General features: G+C 37.4%; 2 protein-coding genes across 2 annotated transcripts in view; one reads left to right on the forward strand and one right to left on the reverse strand.

The window, feature by feature from the left end:
• CENPP (centromere protein P) overlaps positions 1–13915 on the forward strand; it is a 135112-nt gene that overhangs the window by 13131 nt on the left and 108066 nt on the right. The gene's annotated exons all lie outside the window — the stretch shown is intronic.
• On the reverse strand, positions 535–12076 carry OGN (osteoglycin). The gene is made up of 7 exons (XM_064156386.1): positions 12041–12076; positions 11171–11415; positions 7246–7330; positions 5226–5384; positions 4509–4711; positions 3834–3929; positions 535–3176 (listed from the first exon to the last, which is right to left on the reverse strand). Exons 2-7 carry the CDS (start codon positions 11336–11338, stop codon positions 3006–3008), a joined length of 882 nt encoding a protein of 293 aa, XP_064012456.1. The 5' UTR covers positions 11339–11415; positions 12041–12076; the 3' UTR covers positions 535–3005.

The raw sequence follows: 13915 nt of genomic DNA on the forward strand, positions 1-13915 counted from the left end.
GGGTACCTTGGTTTAAGCCAAAGGCAATTGAAAACAGACTGATGTGACTGCAGCAGGCTTGCCTAGAAAACAGGGACAGGTTTAGGTTGGTGTGCATAGAGTGATGTTCAGTTGTAGGTTTTTTGTGCTCTTCATTATGAACTGCCTGACGTTATGCTCTAGCAGTTTTGGATTTTACTGAAATAGATTTATCTACAACTTGCATGCTTCACACACACACTCGAGAGCAGAGCATACCATTTCTACCTTCTGCTGCTGCACCTTTACTGTTCTGAAAAAAATCTACAAGGTTGTGCTTTAAATATGCTGAAGGGGTGAGCGAAGTGTCCTCATGGCTTCTGTACTGCAATACTTGTGTGGCAGGCCTTGCTACGGAGCCACAATAAATATTATGTCTGAAAAATGAATTTACATCTGCAAATCATCTTCTGATCTAGACACACCCTCAGCCTGCCATGAGGCTGAACAGCTGAAGTGTGTTGGCTTTGCTGAGAGAGCGGATTGTTGAAGTTGATGTTGATAAACAAGAAAAACAAAGATTCAAGTTTTATTGGAAATACAGAACAGAAAAGAGTGACAGGAGAAAAACAGATTGGTGTACATTCAACTTGATGTTAGTACTGGTCATACAAACAGAAGGCAAAAATTCCTGCATAATGAATCCCTTCTCATGTAATATTTTGATGAATTAACTTGCCAAGAATGAGAAAAGTAAATTACAATATCTCAAATGATTTGTTGTCTGCATGAGGCATTCAGAAGGTTGTTTACTTTGGTTTGCACGTAATATATTTAAGTGTTAATTAGTGTTAGTGATGATATTTAGTACTTCAAAAAATATATACAGCATTCAAATGTAAAATTAATGTGGTAGTGATTAGGTCTTCAAATGTTTACATGTGTACATACTACTTAAATGTGCATAGACTTGTGTATGCACAGCAGTTGTTTACAGAGGAAAAATCTTGATATTAACTGATTCTATTAATGCTGGAAAGAGCTTGATTTAGTGACAATGGTTTGTGATAAGATCAGAAGGCACTGTTTGTGTAATGTGTCTACACTTCCACTTCTAGCTGTGTTTTCTCCATCTTAGGCATCTCGCAGTAGAGGGATAGGAGAATTGGTGGCTTTTTGGTTTTTTTTGTTAATATAAATTTGGCTTGGAATTGGAATGTATTTTTTTACATACTTTGAGTCTACTTTTAATCTCTTGCTACAAACCTGGAAACATCAGAGTTTTGTGACTTACATGGGACATAGTATTCTTGATGTTTGGCCTGGTTTTGTTCTCAGTTGTATTAAGACAATGAAATTACTGTCTTGTTATACCAAATAACTTTAAATGGAAAATACTGAGTTTGCTATGTAATGGGTTCAGAGCAAAAACATTCATTCATTCCATTGCATAATTGCATTCCCTTTCTAGAAGGGTAAGTCTGTGGTTGAAGTTTGTCATGGTTACTTGAGAAGTGACTGAAAGTCAGTTGAGTTTGAGAACTAAGTGTGCACTTAACTCCCCATAGCACAAGCACTAAAAAATCAAGGCTTAACTAAATAAAATAAACAACAATAATACAAAATACCTTGTAAAAACAGGATTCTAGATGCAGTGATACATCATCATGTGTTGTTTGCTTAACTATTTCTACAAATTAGGAATCTATACTAGCTTCAAAATTAGTATGGGGTTGATCTGATAGCAACTGGCACTCTTGGCATTCATTTATATGAAAAGTATACGCTTACAGTAGGTATTTGAGTGGAGAAACTGCAACTGAGCTGTCAGCTCTAGAGCTGTGCAGCCATAACTGATAACATGCTATTCAATTAGTTTTAGGTGAGCTGACTGCGGCCTGCACATATCCAAATGCTGCATGGCTTAATGTAGTTGAGTGAAATGATACTACTTTAATTTGCTTCAAGTTAACAGTAGTTTTAGATTAATGATAGGCCAAATTTTTCTTCTTCATTCAAAAGATCTAACTTCATTTTTTTTTTGTTCCCTAATGAATGAAAGTATTGCTGTACAAGGGTACTTCTGTTTCTCTGTGCTGGCATTTACCCTAATCTTGTTTATTTCCCCCTAAAAATATTTGTCTTTGCTGTTAATGGTGTTGTCACATTTCTTTGTAAAGAAAAATAAGTAGAACAAGTCTTGGTCTAAACCTATTATTAACAAAGATACCTGGAGTCTTATTATGCTGTATATTGACTGTTGTGTTAAAACAGGAGGCTGGTGTTGGAAAAATTGAGTACAGCTGAGCGAAATTTATATATTTCAATGAAAAATATGTTGTGTGAAAAATAAGATACTTGTATCTATATACACACACTCCTAACCTTTTAAAAACAAAATAGTAGACGACATAATGCATCTTTGAAAAGTTGCACTTGCTCTGTTTCTTGGTATGCTGAGCCTGAGCAGGAATTACACTCATTTTCCACAAACCAAATTACAAAGGAAGATTTAATGAAATTAAGGTTTGAGGAGTTCTGTTTCTAAACAAACTTTGCTTTGTGTGCAACTTCATCCAGTCCACTTTTCTAAGTCAGCTGAAAGTTTTGTTTTCAAAAAATGGGATTGGAATTAAGACATTTTTCTTCTGTGGCTTGCACAAAGAATGTTGTGCTCTGATGTGAAGGTAAAATGCAGGGATTGTTCTGGGTACTGGTAAACAATGCGAACAAGCAGTTACTTTTGATTTTACCTACACATAAAGGATATGTGGGGAAATAAAAGCTGAGAAAACATGTGTGCATATATGTATTTTTACACTTCCATTAACAGAAGCTTCTGAAAGCATGGGTGACACTGTAATCACTAAATCAAGTGGCTGTTTAGAAATACTTGATTTGGAGGAGAGCCACATTTCAAGATAGTAGAAGGTTCTGTAGGCAAACGGCATTAGTAAGGGAGAGGATACAAAGTGTAAACAAGGGGAAAAGAATGATCTTCTGTCACCATGTTTCAATCGTGGCATGTGCCATTACGTGAGCCGTGGCTAGTAGTACGTCCCTACAGGCAGTGTTCTCAGGCAGTTAAAAGCATTAACGTGCTTTGCCAAGAGGATTGGGTTGCCTTCCATCCGTATCTCATCCATGCTTGTGCGGATGTAGCGGGTGTTGTTCGATTTGCAGAACGTGTCATCGGTGATCGTAGTGATGTTGTTGTACTGCAGAACAAAACAAATCTTTGTAAATACACACAGAGACAGAGACATAGACACACCCTTTTATATGCAACCCTTTTACAAATGTTGGCGTGTTTTCTAGCATCAGTTTTATTCCTTGTACCCTGCTGTTTCATTGTCATGAAGATTGATTTGAGTGTACCATAGGTATGTATAAATCAAATCTCTTCAGATCAATGAATGAGCTGATTAGCAGTTTGATGCGGTGATTGGTGTTTGCAATGTATGGTAGGTCAAAAGACTATTACTACTTCAGACATCTTCCTATCCTTGATACAGAGAAATTAATGAGAAATCATAGAATGGTTTGAGTTGGAAGGGACCTTAAAGATCATCCAGTTCCAGCCCCCCCTGCCATGGGCAGGGACACCTTCCACTAGACCAGACTGCTCAAGGCCTTGTCCAACCTGACCTTTGTTATCTTTGAGTAAAGAGCCAGGGAATCCTTGTGTGGTAATTAGTTCAACTTTTGAACCCTAAATGGTTGTGGCCATATGGATTTTAGAAGTAAATTGTTATATTTGGAGGACCATTAGAAAACTGCAGTGTAAGCTCTTTAAAAGGTCAGCAGTTTTGATTCGAAGTATGCAACTTGAGAGACTCTTCAGAACAGACTGTAAGGAAATACTGGAAAAGCACCTGCAGGTGAAGAATACGCAGACTTTCTGGTAAGTTAAGGGGAACAGATTCCAGTGCGTTGTGTCCTAAGTAGAGGTAGGCCAAATTTGTCAGCTTCTGTTAAAAAGAAGGAGAGAGTATTAATGCTGGTGTTGCTTATTTGAGGTTAAGTGCTTTGTACCTGTTGCAAGGCATCGTTGTTTTTCTCCAAATTGAATAACAAGTGGTGCGAGTGATCTAACATGAGATGTTGTTTTGCTGTGAATGTTTCATTCTATTGCAACAAGAAACTCATGGAAAAAGACCTTCCTTGTTTTGGAAATTTCAGTGTCAGTTTATTGTTTGCAAAACTTGAGGCTCCTGTAGGGCTAAATCCTTGTTTATTAGTATTTATGTGATCTTCATAACTGTATTTTAGAGACATCAATTTTGAACTGACTTTTCCCTTGCATTTTAAGAGAGAAAGGAAGTAGGTATGATAGTTCACAGAAATACATTTTTTTTTATATGAAAGAGATGAGAGAGTGACTGCATAAGGAACTGCTGTTCCAAAGTTTCTTAAAAACAAAACAAAGGCTGGAAAGCTTTTTTGTGATAGATTACAGAAATACAGAAAGATCCATTTATCAGTATGCTGGGCAGTCTGGTTACCAATTTAATTTACTTCAGTTACTTAAATTATTGGAGTTTACTTACCTTGAAAGCGTTTGCTTTGATTCCTCTGCTCTTGATTCTGTTTTGATTTGCATTAAATGTTGTTAGTTTGGGAGGTAGAACAGGAAGTTTTATAAGTCGATTTTCAGCAAGAGAAAGTTCTTCCAATAACAGAAGCTTTGAAAAGGCTCCATCTTCTATTTCTTCTATCCTATTTCCACTAAAATCAATTCTTCTCAAGGTAGCTTTACACAAAAGAAATTGAAATCTTAATACTAAATTTATGATATGGCAAGTAAACTGTGCATGGTTGTATATCTTAAATATTACATTGTTAACTACACTATCCTGACTGTGCTATGCAAATGTAAATTCTATTAAAATATGAAATTGGGTTTCCTTGTCTTAAACTTTAAGAATAATGGTCAGGAAAATATTTAATATTTTGTTTCCTTGAGTTTTGTTTTCAGAGAGACAGTACAATTTTAGATACTTGTATGTTGTTGTACGCTGAGATAGCACTGGATGAGATGCAGAGTTTAATTTTATTTGTACTGATCTGTACTTTCCCTGTATGATAAAGATGTGTACATGAGCCTTCATAGTTCTTCTTTTAATATAATCATTGAATTAAGTAATACACATGATAGGGAAATATAAAACACATCTTTATTTTGATAATCTTGGTGTACTATCAAGGACTAACAACTTGAAATACACTATCAAATAAGCAGGAATTTAAATGTGACCATTACTTACTAATGTCAGCAAAATCTGAGACTGCTATCCTTTTTATTTTGTTGAACCGTGCATAGAGATAGGCTGTTTCCTTTGGCAGTGGGGGGACAGCTTCGATGTCTATTTCCTCACAGTACACTGATCCGCTTAGACACACACATAACAGACAAGTAGGCAAATCTGAAAGCAAATTATTTTGAGTAGATAGTTGAAAGGTGTTCAAGTATCTTAAGCTTAAGTATTTACAGGAGAATATCCTCTGCTGTGTGTTAAGATTTCCCATTATTAGATTAAAAAAATTCTGTTGACATCAAGGTCTGAATAGATTTAGTGTCCCAAATTTAGTTTTGAGTTTTGCATTTTTTTGCTGTGCCTAATTTCCCCATGTATGTTCTTTGTCCTTAGCAGAGCATGTCTTGATATACTGTTGATTGATTTAATTCAGTTTCCTTCCTTAATTGGCTGATTCTGAGGATGACAAGCTCTGTCTTTAGAACCATTGTCATCTTTAGAACCATTTGTCTGCTAAGAGAAATCCATGCAGGAGGAACATCTGGCAGTGCCTAAGTTACACTGGAGCATTCCTGGCAGGGCCATGTACCCTCTGTACTAGCAGCTATATTGTTTAATGTTTTATATATGGCCTCCAGCAATGAGAATTCTGTAAGTACACTAGGTAGTCTATTTCAATTTTTTATTGAGGTTTTTTTGTAGCTGTTATTTTAAGTACTGAGAGAAACTGTCTTTTTTTTTATGCTGTTTGAGCCCATTGTGGCCCATCCCTTTCCTCACGGACATTAGGAGAGCATTAGTACTTTCTGGTTTGCATTAATCCTGTATGACAGCAGTAGAAACAACCATGTAGTGAATGTGGCTTTCAATCCAGTTTTCTCACAGTTGCAATCTGGTTTATAGTATTTTCTTTATTGTGAGATTTTCAGTTAGCTTCTCCACTGCTTTGTTTACAGTAGGGGTCATTGTGGTGCTGCTAGGTAGTTTTTAACCACATGATAAAAGATGGTTCTGAAACCAGTATTACAGAAATAGCGAGTCAATACTGTGAAGCCAACCCAGTGTGTATAATAATTCTTGTTTTCTTGCAGAGATCTTGTGGAGATTTTGAATTTAGCTTTGTGAATATAACCACCTGTTAGGCTTCAGACGTGCCCCACTTGCCTCTTGATTTAGTGTCTTATTTGTCATATGCTGGAGCACAGGACATGGAAAATGATTGTGAAACAGTGTTGTGGCTATTTAAAAGACAGCAGTGTTTATGCTTGTCTGGGTCTAGGAGCTCCGGGCTTCTCACAGATTTGTTCCACTTCTGATGGAAGCTTGCTGCCAGATACTATTTGGCAATAACTAACCTTGATTAAAACTGTTGTGGAGATTGACACTGCAGTGGTCTTGCCTAATCATCAGTTATTTTTGGAAGCTTAGATCACAGATACACCCAGAATGTGTGTCGTCTCCTCAATGCTCTGTTCGTCAGACAAAAAAAAATGTTCTTTTGAAGTTTAGAAATTGCTATGGCTTGTTAGGAGAAATCTGGACAATGTACCTCAGAGCCTGTTGGAAGCATAGGCTTGTGAAGAATGTTCCTGATGTCTGCTTCAACCACTGAGCTCCTTGATCATCAGATGCAAACTGTAAGCATAGCCAGTTCTTTGAAGACATCTGCTTAAGTAATTTCAGCACATCATATTCCATCCTTAATTGATTAAACCATGGAACCTATTGCTGGGTGTATTTTGTTTTTCTGGGTTATCTTGCCTTATTTAACTTGGGTAAATCTCTGGAGCAAATGTGATTGGGTAAGTGTGTGGAAATTCTTATAAGCCTGGGTTTGTGCATTTGGAGTTTACCTGAGGATCCTTTAAAATTTTTTTTCAGCCTACTCCAGAAGTTAGAAGACTTTCCCCAGGAGATATGAAAGACATTCATAAATTAAAAGATTTAATTCTATATCCCTTGTCATCCTCAGAATATTACATTTTTATATGGAATATCTTTTGGATAGCTTTCATATAAATACACTTACTTGTGTCTTTTGTTGGTGGCACATTGCGTTCTCCGTCATCCCCTTGCAGTATTAGAGAAGTGTCAAGAGAAACATTTGTTCCATCCTTTGTATGAGAGCACATGTTATTAAAAAAAAAAAGAAACAGCAAGCAAGAAACCACAGAGTATTAGAAGGGTCTGAAATAGCACATCTTTTAGAAATGACCTTCCTATGACATACTTTGTGATGACATTTCCTTTCTAAGCTGCTGCTAGTCATCCAGCATGTAAGAATATGTGCTGCCCCTTTTGTACACAAGCTATTCGCTTTGGAAGGCAAAAAGGGAAGGTGGTGATGCTAATGTCTATTAGAAGTTCTTTAGGAAGGAACAGTAGACTTAGAGAGAAAATATAGACTGTGATGGGGATGGGAATGTAAGTGATAGGTGTCTGCAAAAAGCTGGAGTTCTGAAGAGAGATCATCATGCAAAATTTGGTAGGATTCTTGGCATGTAAGTTGGTTTTGGGATTGTTGTTTTGTTTTTCCAAAATAATCTCAGTAAAGTAGTATTGCATTTAAAGGTATTCTGAACTCCCTGTTGAGATAGTCACTGTATCTTCTCAGTTGCAGGACATCTTCATTTATAAACTTATTCCTTTCAGGTATTGGCTGAAATTTAGCATTTTCTTTCTATTGGCTGCACTTGGGTATGTTTTAAGACTTGGGCTGCTAACCAAAAGGGCCTTTTGTGAAGCAGGAAATAGTGGTTTCAGGTTTCCAGAGAATACTGTAGGAATTTCAGAGAATTGCATTCTGTTTCTTGCATTATGGTATACAGTGAGTTATACAATGATTTGCATATGTAACAGTTAAAGGAGTTTTAGATTGACTATGGCAGTTTTTCTCATCTGGCATTTTTCATAGTCTTTTTTTGGTAAGGAATATTTGCAGGACAGAGTAAGACAATGTGCTTTTTGGTCTGCAGGACTACTGAAAACATGACAAAAAATACACTATTTGGTGTGGAAAATGTTTGTCTTGGAATGTGCTTAAGGATCAGTCCCTTGTGGGATTATTGTCCCTTCTGGAGGAGAGCTTCTTGCACATGGGAGTGCTCACAAGTCAAGTGTGTCTCCCCCAGCCCCACTTCAGGCATGTAGTACACAGTTCATCTACAATAGCAATGTGACAGTAATATGATGTCAAGTTATTTTTTATTGTTATGTAGTTTTTGGTTGCTTGCATATACTTTACTGTGGGAATTTTTTCATTCTGCAAAATAAAACCCTCAAGACTGACATAAAGCCTGAGAAACAAATGTCTTGGCCAGCCACTGTCGTTTTGACCCTTTTCTAGCCTATGAATCATCCATCCCTTGGCTCTTCCCTGCATCTGTCTGTGCTGGCTGGGCCTCATTTTGCCTCTTGGTTGGGATAGGCTGGTTTACTCCAGTAAGAATTTTATACCCAAGTTGGAATGCTGTCAGCAGCAGTTGTAGTCTAAGAGCTTTCTTACAGAAAGTTTCTGAGGAAATATTTAGCTTGAGTAGGTACATTGATGAGGCATGTGAAGACACAGTTCTTGATTGTGGTGTCTGTGTCAGTAGACACTTCTTTGTACATGGACTTTAAAGAGAACAGCTGTGCTCCTGTCATGGTAATCTGGCTCATAAGGGACACTTTTAATAGGTTTGTTTGGAAAATGTTTGCTGACATAGCTTATCTGTACCAGGTGTTCATTTCTACAAGCACAGGATCCCGCTTGAGGTGCGATCTATGAAAAAATATGCATGTGAGTTCTTTGCAGAGTACAACATGCAACTGATTGCTGCAAGTGGGAAATGTCAACAGCAAATAAACCGCAGCACTGTTAAATCTACAAAATAAACAACAGATGTCCTGTCTTCTCCCCCCAGAAAGCAAGAGCAATCCGAACAGCAAATCCTAAACCTCAAAATCCCAGTAGTATAAATAACCAATATATTGGAACTATTTCCTGGTCAGCTAGAAACATTCCTAGTTATGGAGTATCAGTGCAGAAGATTATTTGGATTATAACCACAGAGAGTTCATTACCTGCACATGTAAGGAGTGCACTGAAACAGCAGGGGCCCACATACTTAAATTCAGCCTGCCTCTTCTACTTTGCTCCACATCTAAATACCCTAAGCATCTTAAAACTTCTGCAAATTAAAGAGTCATCTGTACAACACAGAGATGTCTATAAAACTGATAGTTCATACTGAATGGAATTAATTACTCTAGATATGAGACAGTGTCTAACTGGATGGTGGTTTTGTAGTGGAAATGAAGTTTTCATATGTTTAAACTTCTGGTATTTTATTCAAGACTGGGGTGGCTGTGGTTTCATATAACAGTCATTGTAATACATTTTGCTTGGCTGACCTTTTCCCCAGTAGTGAAGTTCACTTCATTTTGTTGGTTGCTAACACAAATAGATTTCTTCTGGTGTTTTCACTAAAAAACTTTTCTCCTGTGCATACAAGTGCAGTTCTAGCACAGTATCTTGTGTGTGCAAACGTGCAGTAAGGAGTTAAACTTGTCATGCAAGATAGATTTCTGAGCATGTTTGAGGAGATTGTTGGCATGTATTTCACTTACAGTTAACACTTGAAATATTCTGGGAGCTAGAATTCTGTGCAACAAATGAATAGAGGATTTGTTTGTGCATCCCATGTTTTAAAATGGGAATGCTGGAACTTGTCTAGATGCATTTGTTGCACATAAGGAACTAATTTATTATTTTGTAAAGAGAACAACATGTCATTGGAGAACTGACCTGATGGAAATAATGACCGGCTGCATTCCTAGAATTATCCTGAGCAGAACTGTTGGCCTTCAGAAGACCTCTACTATAGAGCACTGCCAGTACAGGCTTTGATTAGTTTGTGCACTCTTGGTACCATTTCCTTGTAGGTAGAGTCCTTACTGTTCTTGTTACTGAACAGTAGTGTATTCTTGTAGAGTGATGTTAGACTTAGTTAATGTAACAAGTGCAGCTCATATTACTAAAAACTTACTTGGACTTGTTAATATTTAGTTGTGATTGTGCTGTTTGCATATGTGGTATTTTCCTTGGCAATTGGTCTCGGGACAGTCACTGTTAGCTTTTGTTCCTAGTCAGTTGTAGCTCATTCTCTTCATGTGTATCACTTATGTCCTGTCAGGCACTCTGAACAGAGGTATGAGGCTTTTAACTGTCCGTGCCAGCCAAGTACAAAACTTCCTTTCACTCTCCTATTAATGTCTTCTACTGGAATGTTTAAGTTAACTGGCATGCATGGAGTGCACAATGGGAGAAGTTCAGCTCTGACCGCTTGGGGGTGCTGGTGAGTGCCATGAGGTGCAACCTCTATTGCTACCTTTAAGACGCAAAGTGTTAATCATGTAGGTGACTACTTCAGGGCTGGACGTTCCATAGTAGTTCAGGACTGCTAACCTGTTGATCTGCACAAACCCCAAACGGCCCACCCCTGGAAAAACTAAGGCAAAAAACTTGTTAGTTTGCTAAGTCAAAAGAGAAGCTGTGGTTTATGCTGGCAGGTTACAGGGAAAAGTATTGTTTAAATATCACGTTTATAAAGCGAAGAAACATCCTAAATACAAACCCTCACGTTGTCTTTAAACAAACTTACTGTGTTAATACAATTTTGCTCAAACTCTATATTAGTATAGCACATTCTTGAAACATTTACAACAGCAGACGCATAGCTACAAGTATACTTCAGTCTGATTTGTGAAAGTCTGTCTTTTGTGGGTTTCTCAGACTGCAGCAAGGGGAGTAGTTTTGTGGTTTTAGTTGGAGTGGCTTTCCCTAGGTTGGAAACAATTGTATGCTTTCCTATTGTAAGAGTTTTCCACGAACCTTGCATACATGCATGCAGCACCTTATTCATACAATGCTTAGCAACTGAACTATTAAACCGATAAAATAAATAAAATACCTTTCTTAAATCCTTGGATTGCATTTCATAATCTTGTTGGACCAGGCTTCCCATGGAAACATCTGTATCATACTCATAGAACTGGAGTGATTCTTGCTGTAGAGGTGGTGCTGAATTTACCAGAGGTACAAAGACAAACAGAAAAAGAGCAGTCTGCAAAGTCTTCATTCTTGCACGAAGCAGTGTCTCTGACTTTCACTGAGCTGGTGAGGGTCTGCTCGCGCGTTGGCTATGGAGAATACTTCCTTTGTGACGGCAAATGAAAATGCAATCCGTCAAAACAATATTTAAAGCCTAGAGGACTAGTTGGCAGGGGTTTCTAACGCATAAGGAGCATGGAACAACTTTTAACTCTTCATATCCTTTAATTAGGCTCTAGTATTACAAAATCTATTCTTAAATTTCTTAGAGTGAGAAATAATAAATATTTTCTAGCTAATAAGGAAAATATCTGTACTGAATTTGCTTGTTTCCCAGTGTGTTACTTTGGTAATAGCAAGAGGTTTTTTTATAGCATTCTATGCAGTCTTTGGTATATGTGTAGCTGAGCTAATTAAAAAGAGAGAGGTTCAAATACATTTTTCTAGGATGTCAAAATAGTGATTTGCAAACCTAAATGCTCCATAGCTGTATTTTCTCATTGCCTTTGTATTTAAAAGTAAATGGCAAAGTGATGACCCCTGAATATTTTACAGGTTGTGCACTTATCAGGCAGGGGGAGGAGGCTCTAAACATCATCTTTAAAACACTTTAAATGCATATGCAATCACTTAAAAAATAAACCTTTACACAGCAATTTTCTTCTGTTTGTTCTAAGTGTTTTACTTGAGCTCTGGCTTAATATGCCTTTAGGAAAAAAAGTCCACCTACCGTTCTAGCAGATTCCAAGGTCTTCTGTGATTGTCATAAACCCAGATATCCTGATCTATAGGTTAACCTATAGTGGATTGATTAAAGAGCAGTTGTGAATCACATCCACGTTGTTGAAATGAATCCTCTCAAAGTCTGACAGTCTTAAAAGTGCTTTCCATGGGGTAAAAAATGCTTTGCCAGCATTCTTTCCCCAGGGTAAGAGGTAATATCCTGGAGTAAGGGGGTTGTGCTTCTAATAACGTTTGTGAAAGTAAAGCGTGTCTGGCTCATCATATTTTGGGTAGGAGAGTCTTCTGCGGTGTGGCAATGGACTTTTTCTGTAAATCAAACACTAATTGTGCAGACTGGAGGTCTATAACAATGCATGTGTTATCCATTTTGTTTAATGGTTTAACTAAGAGACAAAGCAGCTGCTTTCTGGCTGAGCCAGAGGTAGAGGCAAGAGGCAAAGCACTCATATACTGTGTTAGTCACGTTTTATGAGTAATAAAAGGTTGTATATGTTTAGACAAGCTTCACCTAAGTATGGGAACTTTTCAGTCTGAAAGAGCTATGGAAAGAAAAAATACTTTATAGAATTTTGTGTATGTTTGGGATTCTCAGACAATTAGTTAATTGTTAATTGCTAAGTGCTCCATTGAATGACTTGTCAGATGGTTTATTGAAAAGTTGTTTTCATGACAAATACTTGTTTTGGGTAAAGTTCTCTTCACTTCTGTAGATAACTTAGTAAACATTGTCCAGGTGTAGAATTGTCATCTGCAGCAGTTTCCTGCATTTCTAATGCACTTCTTCCTCCCCCATCCTTTTCCTTAGTATGTGTTTTTGGCAGTCAGTACAAATGGGAGCCAGATGATCAACTTGCAAATTCACAAAGTAGCTTTTGGGGGTCTTTAAAAAGAATGTAGCAATAAAATCTATTGGGAGTATATTCAGATTTACATTTCTCTTTTTTTCTAGATAGCACTGTCAGATAGAGCAATTTTGAGGATAAACATTGGACCTATTGGGTTAAGTTTTCTTGTAAGTGCTGCCTTGTTTAGAAGCCAGATGTCTGTAGTAAATCTGCAAACTGGAGAGTGGCTACAGCCATTTGCTCTCTAAACCTTTTTCCAGTCCATAGACAGTTAGCACTTTCTGAACTCATTAGGACTTCTCTTTTTTTGTTGTTGTTTAATTTGCATATGAGCTAAGCTGTGTCATAGTTTAGACTTGGACCTTCCTCGATGGTGGTAATTTTGCTGAAAAGTAAAGGGAAGAGGCTCAATAATAATGGAAATTGGTTTCTGAAGCACACTGACTGCTCTGCTGCTGGGACAGTACAAGCAACAGAAGATTTGAAGTGGCTAGGTTGTAAAGGTGTTTTCTGCTGCAGAACTTTGAAGTACTCTGTGTCTTAGAAGGGGAGATTTGTTGAGGAAGGGACAACACTGCTGTAGTGTCAAGACTGGTACCATCCCGTGTGGTTTCATACACATTTCAGAAGTCATAACAGCAGCTCTGCTTTGCAGCTGCCACCCTCCCACTGAACATCCAGATTAAGATTTTGTCTGATTCTGAGGCATCAGTGTAATCAAAGGATAAACCTTCTAAGGCAGAAGTATTAAATACAGAAGCAGGAAGCTTGATATAAAATATTAAATACTATTATTATATCCATACAAGAATTTATTTAGTAAGTACTGAAATCCTCTGTACCTGCAGTATCTTGAGAATAGCTTAGGTTTTTTTCCTTATGTGACAAATTTTTAAAGTGTTGGAAAATTACTACAGAAATGAGGCCTTGAACATTCAGGAAGTTTTCATGCAAGAAAACTCTTCTTTGCTTTGATCTGCAAAAGAAGAAGAGGCTTTGGAATATTCGAGGACTTT

This window comes from Pogoniulus pusillus, chromosome 16, assembly GCF_015220805.1.
Source record: "Pogoniulus pusillus isolate bPogPus1 chromosome 16, bPogPus1.pri, whole genome shotgun sequence".
NCBI lineage: Eukaryota > Metazoa > Chordata > Aves > Piciformes > Lybiidae > Pogoniulus > Pogoniulus pusillus.

Excerpts from the sequence above, each read along its gene's own strand:
- OGN (XM_064156386.1), bottom strand. The coding sequence starts at position 11,338 with ATGAAGACTTTGCAGACTGCTCTTTTTCTGTTTGTCTTTGTACCTCTG. Across the intron at positions 4,712-5,225 it reads CTCAGATTTTGCTGACATTA|CTACCTTGAGAAGAATTGAT; the intron begins GTAAGTAATGGT and ends TTTTGTGTAAAG. Across the intron at positions 3,930-4,508 it reads TCAAAGCAAACGCTTTCAAG|AAGCTGACAAATTTGGCCTA; the intron begins GTAAGTAAACTC and ends TCTTTTTAACAG.